We start from the raw sequence: 8,629 nt of genomic DNA on the forward strand, positions 1-8,629 counted from the left end.
AGAGCATCTTTACCGTTTTCACACCTGCCTGCAGGAGGCATTGGTGGACCAAAGGCTCAGAAGCCAGATAGTTCTGGGCCTCATGCAGTTGTGTAACCTTGGGCAGGTCATCGCACCTCTCTGACCTCTCGTTTCCCTGTCTGAAAAAAGAGGATAATACCAATATCCACCTGGCATGGACTCTGTGCAAATGAGATAAGAAGTAGCATGGAATGGTGGGTGAGAACGTTGTGGACGGACTCTGGAGCCTGGCCACCTGGGCTCCTTCTAACTCCTTCTCAGTTCTGCTACTTATTCACTGAGTGACCTTGGGGAAGTTATCCAACCTTTCTGGGCCTCGGTTTCCTCATCTGTGAAATGGACTTAATAACAGTATCTACATCAAAGGATTCATATGGCGATTGAATGAATTAATACACAGAAGGCACTTAGAACAAATAGTGCTTGGCACACAGTAAATGCAGGTTAAAAAAAGACGTTAGCTATTGTTACATAAAGTCACATAGGGTGGTGCCTGGCACATAGAAGGCTGAGGCTCACTCAGCACATGTGCGGCCCCTTCTCCATGCCCCAGGCCTCCCCTGTGCTCCCAGCAAATTCAGAGGCCACAGGAGGCAGAGGTGAGACAGATGAAAGAGTAGCAGAGGGCAAGCCTGGGTCCAGTCTTCCTCCCACCTCCCCCTCCGTCCGACACCCACTCTCTCCAAAGCTCCCTGCCCAGGTCTTTGACCAGTGGCCTGGCCTCCCCTCCTCACTGCCCTTCCTACTCGTTTTGTCCTAAGCACCGGCACTACAGTGGGTCAGGCTTGGTCCCCTGTGTCTTTGGCCAGAGAAGGGGGTGGGAGGGCTCTCAAGCCTCAAGCGCAGAGAGTCTGGTGTTTGCTCAGCCTGGGGGCCCCTCCTGCTCTGTGCACACAGCCAAGAAATGTTTGTGGATGACAACAGCCCCATTCTCGCCCCAGATCTGACTGAGAAGCAAGATTCCTCTAATTCTCATTCAATTCGACATTATCATTGCCTCCCACATGAGTATAATGCTCCCAACACAGTGGGGGGAGGGAGAGAAATGGTATTCCCTCTTGGGAAGAAGGAAAGACCCCCACCCCCCGCCCAGGAAAAGTGCCCAATACCCCAAAGGAGACAGACTTCCCCAAGGCCCCTCCCTGGGCTCCCTCCCTCCCTCCCAGTGCCCTCAGCCCCCGTGGGGAGCGCACTGACACTCCAGCGCACACACAAGACAACCCGGCAACTGTGCCTGGAGCCTAGACCACGCATTGCCCTGGCTGTTGAGAACACCAGGCCGGTCCTGCTGGTTGCTGTTCCCCAGTGCAAGCCAGCCTGCTCGGGGTGGGGGGTGTTGCAGAGGATGAAGAGTTACCACCAAACCAGCTTCAGCCCACCACCGCCTACGGCAGAGCCGGAGCTGGGCCCAGGCAAAAATCGTAGGAAATGCAGCTCTCTTCAGCGTGGAGGACTCAGCAGTGGCCCCCAGCACGCCTGTAAATCATTCCAGGCGCCAGAACTGCAAGGGGGGCCAGGCCAAGATCAACAACGAAAACAGAGCTCTTCTCTAACCATGGGGAGTGGGGGTAACAATTCCAGGGAAAAAGACCTGAGCATTACAGAGACCAGCAGCTGCTAAAAAAACAAACAAGCAAGCAAAGACCTCATGTACAGAGGCCCAGTGGCCAGAAGGAGGTCGGGCCTCATCGTGCGCTATGCTGCACTAGAAAGGCCACACCCAGAGCACAGCAGAAGGCAGACTGGCATCCGGGAACCTGTCCAGAAGAGACAGTGCGGGAGGATGTGGGAATCCTGGGGGGATGACATAGGTGGGGGTGGACATGACAGCTGCTATCAACTGCGGTAGAGGGCAAGTTCACAGGCTCGGGAGTCTGTCTCACAGATAGTGTGACCTCTGGTGTGTTACTTCACTTCTCTGAGCCCTCGGTTTCTTCAGCTGTAAAACGTGGGTTGTGGTGACAGACGGACAGGGTCCCTGGGCAGAGAGGCCCTTCAACAAGCAGCAGCTGGGCCCAGGCCCCTCTCTCCCCCCTTCCTCCACCAGAGGGAGCCTGGGGACCAGGAGCGCCCAGCATGTACCAGCTCTACCTAGCCTCCCCCAATGCTGCAGCCTCTGCTGCTCAACACCCACCCTGCCTGCCCTGGCTTCCAGCGGCAGTCTCTCACCCACTCCTTACAAACCCAGAACAGGCCTGGCAGGGGAGTAGCTTGCAGCAGCTGTGGCGACAACAATGGTTAGTGCATCAATAGGCCCTCCTGACGCCTGGTCGAGAGAGAGGGAGGGAGAGCGGAAAGAAGGGAGACAAGGCCTTGTGCCCTCCCCCATCGACTCCCCCTCTCATCACTCATCCCAGAGCCATCTCCCCCTGCTCAAATCCTCCAGATACCTCAGGCTCTCCTGGCCTCTCCCAGTTGGTGACCTGGCCGGGTCCTGAGGCCAAGAGACTCCTTCAGGCTGGAAAGCTCCAGTGGAAAAATAACAGGCCTCGGAGACAGGTGGACTTGGGTTCTAGCCCCAGCTCTATTAGGAACTGGCAGTGTAATCTTGAGCACGTTCCCTTCATTTTTTTTGGAGCCTCAGTTTCCCCATCTCTAAAATGGAGTTGCTAGTGCTCACTGCACAGGCCCTGTTGTGAGGACCAAAAGAGGTAATAATGGGTGTGCAAATATTTAATATATGGTTAGGAGAAATTCAAAGTACCCTCTAAATCCCCGTATTAATCCAGTAGGAAATGTGAAGCAAGGGAATCCAACAAACAGCCTGGAGGGTGCACAAAAAGAGGGAAAGACCGAGAGGCAGGCCTGTCCAGATGGCAGAAGCACAGAGCTCAAGAGCAAACAGGCTTGCAGCCAGCCAAGAGATTCAGACCCACGTCTGCAGGATGGAGAATCTGAGAGGAATGGAATCCTAGAATTGGGGAAGACCCAGGTCATTTCATTGGGCTTTCCACCAGTTCAGGAATTATGCTTTCTCCAGCCCTCCCCGACCCCCTTGAGGCAGTCCACTGCATCACCAGACAGCCAGGTTGGAAAGTTCTTCCTGATTTATCCCAGAATTTCCCATTGCTCCTGGTTCTGCTCCCTGGAGCCACACATAATGAGGCTGCTTCCTCTGTCACAGGTTTGACCACTCTGGAAAAGTCTTCCGCAGCTAGGCTAAAGGACCACAATGCCCATACAGTCTCCCTCTGTCCCCACCCCATCATGGCCCTCTCCTGAAAAGGCCTTGCTTGGTCAGTCGACCTGGCCCCTCCCTCCAGTGTGGGGCCCCAAGCTGCACACAGTCAGTCCTCCTGGAACGGGCTCCCAGCAGCCCTGCCTGGGCAGAAGAGCCCATCTCCCTCTGGGGCAGCCCACACCAAACCTCAGCTGAGGGTGCACTGCAGTGAAGCCCAGCCGAGCCCTTGAGCTGCAGCTGCTGCTCCTGGGGCCCAGCCATCTCAACCCAGCACCCCAGCCTGCTGCCTCACCATGGGGGAGTTGCAGAGAGCTGTCTCCCGGCAGATTTCCTGAGGCAGAAGGCTTCCCCACCCCCAGCCCAGCCTCCAAGAGACACTCCACTGGTTGTGGCACATGGTAGGACCAGCTGAGCAGTGAGAGGAGGGGGAAAGCTGTCCATTCGCTAGAGGACTTCAGACTTGCTCTGTAGTGGTGGCTGGATTAGTCACAGAACCATCAAATCTAAGCTGGAGGGGCCCTTTAAAGAGCATTCAAGGCAGACCTTGCCTTTTAAAAAGATATGGGGGAACTGATGGCCTGAGAGAGGAAGGGACTCAGTCAAGGTCACAAAGCCAATCTGCAGCAGAGCTGGAAGGGGAACCTGGGTTTCCTAACTCCCAGGTCAGTATTCTTTCCAATCCAGCAGAAGAGAAATCAGGGAGCCTTTAGGGCAGCCCTGTGAGCCTGCACGCCCTTGACTCTCTTGGCCTGACATTTATCCCGACCAGCTCACCGTGGTATCTGCATGGAAGAAGTGGACCCAGCCCATGCCCCACCAACCCAATAGATGTTGCCAAGGTGTCCCAAATAGGCAGAAACACAGACCCCAGCACAGAAACTGGCACTGATCCAACAAGAGGGACGATCTGTAGACTTCCCTTGCTGGTACGCTCTTTAATTGGGTGGTTTTTCCTTGAGGGTGGAGAGGGGGTGGTCTTTGAGGAACTAGCCAAGGGCCGGGCCTCCATCTTTGCTCCCCCGACCAGGATGTGCTGCAGTTCCCCTCAGAGGGATATCAACCTCCAGCAGCCATTCTGGTCCCCACCTGCCTCTCTGCGAAAGGATGGAGCTGAGGCCGCCAGAGGAGATCAGATCAGGCCTGTGCTCAGGACCCGCAGAGGAGACCGGAGGGGGGGGGGGCTTTCTTTCCCTTGGGGCTCTGATCTGACACCGTCGGAGACAATAAAAATCCCAACCGGCACATCCAAATAAAATAAATAAATGAAAAGCCATCCTCTGGCAAGGATATAGCGAGGGGGTGAAGAAGTGGAGGGGATGATGACTGCTCCAGGCCCTCACTGGCCACGGTTTTGAGAAAGAAGAGACGCCTGCACTCATCGGGCCAACCCACTCTGGGGTAGCTAGAGAAGGGGTGTCGGCTGCACGAGGGGGACCCGGCTTCTGCCGGCAGGTTGGGACTGGAGAGAAGGACATGGAATCAGGCACCGGCTTCTTACTTTACCAGCCATACAAGTTGGAGAGGGAACTAGCGGGGAAGAGCCAGGGAAGACAAACACGCGTTCCTTACTTTCTCTGGAGGGTTGTGGCCGGGCTGGTGCTGGTACTGGTACTGTGGCCGCCGCCGGCCCCGGGGCTGGAGCTCCTGGATGCGCCACGGCTCAGCTGGCCCCGCTCTCGCGGTGGACGGGGCCCCACGCCCACCGCCGCCGAATAGCCGGATTCCTTCTCGCGGCCCGGGTGCGCTGGCCCGGCCTCCCGCCCGCCACGCTCGCGACCCAGGGCTGGGTTCTCGTGGTGCAGGTGGCACTGGGCCACGTCGCGCTCGCGGGCAGAGTAACCAGCAGTGTCCTGGAGTGGGTAGGAGGCGTCCCGCTCCTTGTCCCGATACACAGCCTCCCGGTTCTGATAGGCGCCGTCCCGGTTCGGGTAGCCCACGTCCCGGGCCGCCTGGTGGAACTGACTCTCCCGCAGCTCGCGGTGGTGGAACTGGGTCTCGCGCAGGTTCTGGTACTGGCTCTCGCGGCTCGGGCTATCCCGCGCACCGTGGGGGTCCCGGTGCAGCTCCCCGCGGTGCAGCTGGCTCTCCTCTCTCAGGTCGCGGTTCTCCTGGGTGAGCTGGTCCAGCTGGCCCTCCAGCTCTTCGATGCGCCGCCGCTGGGTCTCCAGCAGCTGCTGCTGGCTCTCTATGATGTTGTTCAGCTCCAGCAGGTACTCCACCGCCCGGTTGGGGCTCTCGGATCCCGGGCCGCCCGGGGGACCCGACCCCGCCTCCATCCTGGCGGCCCAGGGGCAGGGGAAGGGGCAGGAGAGCCCGGTCCCCGCTCGCTCACGGCGCCACCCTCCCCCGGGCCCAGCCGGGGGAGGGGGCCGGCGGGACGCGAGGGCGCGCACCGGGCTCGAGGGCCCGGGGGCCCGGGGGGGCCCGGGAGACAGCGCTGGGGCAGGCGGCACGGGGAGCAGGAGCTGAGGCTGCCGCTGCCGCCGCCGCCGCCGCCGCCGCCGCCACCGCCACCGCCACGGCTCTCGAGGACGCGGCCCACGGCGCTCCGCCCGCTGCGGAGTCACTGCGCAGCGCGGCCGCGCGGGACCGCCCCGGCCGCCGGCCCGCCCCCCGCCCCTGCCCCCACCCCGCGCGCCCGGCCCGCCCCCGAGCGTCCCACCTGCCACCGCCGCCCGCACCCGAAGCCGGACCCGCCCCAAGGCACCCGGGCCAGCCCCATCACATTCCACCGGTCCCAGAGTCTGCGCTTAATGCAGCCTAAAGAAGCCCTCCATCCCAGTCCGTTCCAGTGTCCCTTGGGTCCACCAGGCCCAAGATCCTCGTCTAAGACCTCCCAGAAAACTCCATCCCAGGCAGCTCCCAGGTCTGGGCATCACACAGACTCCCCATCCCCTGGGTATGCCAATCCCAAGTGTCAGATTCCCCATCCCATCCAACCCCTGGACCTCCTACCTCAGGTGACCTCTCTCTAGCCCACAGCATGGGCAGTCCCAGGATCTCCCACTCCAACAAGCCCTGGGACACCCCATCACAGCCAGTCTTAGGATCAAAGTCCCATTCATTCATTCAACCCCCATTTTCTGCTCTCTTTTGGAAATGCTCACCTCCATTTACTCCATCACCTCCATCCAATGAAACTGTACCCATCTTTCAAGACTTATATGCCACCTTACTGAAGCCAGCCCTGATCTCCCCAGCCAGAATCGCTCGATTCCTCCACACGTCTTTTGTGGCACTTGTGGGACAAGTGGAACTCTGCTTTATAGCGCATTCATTTTTGTTCTTGTGTCATGTCCTCTGCCAGACCAAGCTCCTTAAAGCCAGAAACATGTCTTCATTCATCTTTGTGAGCAGGTTGGGGTAGAAGAGAAAGCTTGAGTTTTACAGTCAGACAGAACTGGATTTAAATTTCATCTTCTCTCTGAACTTCCATTTCCCTATCAATAACACCTACCTCACAGGAGTGGTCTTGGGAAACAGCATGCAAAAACATTTGTCACAGAAAAGACAACACAGAAAATGGAAGAAAATATTTGCAAATGATATATCTGAATATGTAAAGAACTCTTACAGCTCAACATCAAAAAAAAACCCATTTTTTAATGGCCAAAGGACTTGAATAGATACTTCTCCAAAGATATACAAATGACCATTAACCACATGAAAAGATGCTCAACATCATTAGCCATCAGGGGAATGCAGATCAAAACCACAATGAGCTTTCCATTGTAACTTAAAGGGAAACTTTCACAATGTCCAGAGCCCTTGATATCCTGAGATGAAGGAGGAGGATGTCCTTAAATTCCTTGCAGCAGGAACCCACTTAGGTGGCACCAACCTTGACTTCAAATGGAACAGTATGTCTACAAAAGGCAAAGTGATGGTATCTACATCATAAATCTAAAGAGAAGCTTCTGCTGGTGACTCGTGCCACTGAAAACCCAGCTGATGTCAGTGTCGTATCTTCCAGGAATACTGGCCAGCAAGCTGTGCTGAAGTTCACTGCTGCCACCAGGGCCACTCCTACTGCTGGCCACTTCGCTCCTGGAATCTTCGTTAGCAAGATCCAGGCAGCCTTCCGTGAGCCACAACTTCCAGTGGTCACTGATCCCACCGCTGACCACCAGCCTCTCACAGAGGTGTCTTATGTTAACCTGCCCACCATTGCTCTGTGTGACACAGATTCTCCTCTGTGCCACGTGGACACTGCTACCCCATGCAACAACAAAGGAGCCCACTCAGTGGGTCTGATGTGGATGCTGGCCTGGGAAGTACCATGCATATGTGACACCATCTCCCATGAGCACCCACTGGAGGTCATGCTTGATCTCTGCTTCTACAGAGACCCTAAAGAGATCGAAAAGGATAAACAGGCCACTGCTGGAAAGGTGTGACCGTGGAAGAATTTCAGAGTGAATGGACTGCTCCAGCTCCTGAGTTTACTGCTACTCAACCTGAGGTCACAGGCTGGTCTGATAGTGTGTTGGTGCCCTCTGTGACTATCCAGCAATTCTCTGCTGAAGATTGGAGCACTCAGCCCACCACTGAAGACTACTCCCAATGCTCAGGCCACTGAATGGGTAGGAACAACCACTGGGTAGTTTGAAGCTGTTCTTCCATAGGCTCTTAAACAGAAAATGGAAATAAAGTTGTTGAAAAATAAACATCAGTTTCTTAAAACACACACATACAGATACCACTTCACACCCACTATGATAGCTAAAACAAAAAGGACAGACAAGGAGAAGTACTGGTGAGCATGTGGAGCGATTGCTGGTGGGAATGTAAAATGGTTCAGTTGCTTTGGAAAACAGTTTGGAAGTTTCTCAAAATGTTAAACATAGGGTTACCATATGACCCAGGAATCCAATCCTAGGAATATACCCAAGGGCAATGAAAAATGTTTACACGAAAACTTATACATGAATGTTCATAGCAGCATTATTCATAATAGCCAAAAAGTGGAAACAATTAAATGTTCATCTGTTGATGAATGGGTAAACAAAATGTGGTATATCTACACAGTGGAATATTGTTCAGCCATAAAAAGGAATGAAGTTCCAAAACATATAAACAGCCCATCCAACTCAATGTCAAAAAAGCAAAAAAATTTTTTAAATGGTCAGAAGACCTCAATAGACATTTTCCCAAAGAAGATGTACAGATGTCCAACAGGCACATGAACAGATGATCAACATCCCTAATCATCAGAGAAATGCAAATCAAAACCACAATGAGATGTCACCTCACACCTGTCAGAATGGCTATCATCAAAAAGACCACAAATAACAAGTGTTGATGAGGATGTGAAGAAAAGGGAACCCTAGTACAATGTTGGTGGGAATGTAAATTGGTGCAGCCACTGTGGAAAACAGTATGGAGGTTCCTCAAAAAACTAAAAATAGAACTGCCATATGATCCAGC

General features: G+C 55.0%; 1 protein-coding gene and 1 pseudogene across 3 annotated transcripts in view; one reads left to right on the plus strand and one right to left on the minus strand.

The window, feature by feature from the left end:
• Positions 1-5,574, minus strand: part of IQSEC2 (IQ motif and Sec7 domain ArfGEF 2) — a 75,769-nt gene extending 70,195 nt beyond the window's left edge. For all 3 annotated transcript variants that reach the window (XM_068533194.1, XM_068533193.1, XM_068533190.1), the window contains exon 1: positions 4,772-5,574. In XM_068533194.1, coding sequence (XP_068389295.1) covers positions 4,772-5,478 — 707 coding nt within the window. In that variant the 5' untranslated portion in view covers positions 5,479-5,574. The remainder of the gene's footprint in view (positions 1-4,771) is intronic.
• Positions 5,575-6,957: 1,383 nt separating this feature from the next.
• LOC137756310 (small ribosomal subunit protein uS2 pseudogene) lies at positions 6,958-7,806 on the plus strand (annotated as a pseudogene).
• The last annotated feature ends 823 nt before the right edge of the window (positions 7,807-8,629 follow it).

This window comes from Eschrichtius robustus, chromosome X (assembly GCF_028021215.1).
Source record: "Eschrichtius robustus isolate mEscRob2 chromosome X, mEscRob2.pri, whole genome shotgun sequence".
Lineage (NCBI taxonomy): Eukaryota > Metazoa > Chordata > Mammalia > Artiodactyla > Eschrichtiidae > Eschrichtius > Eschrichtius robustus.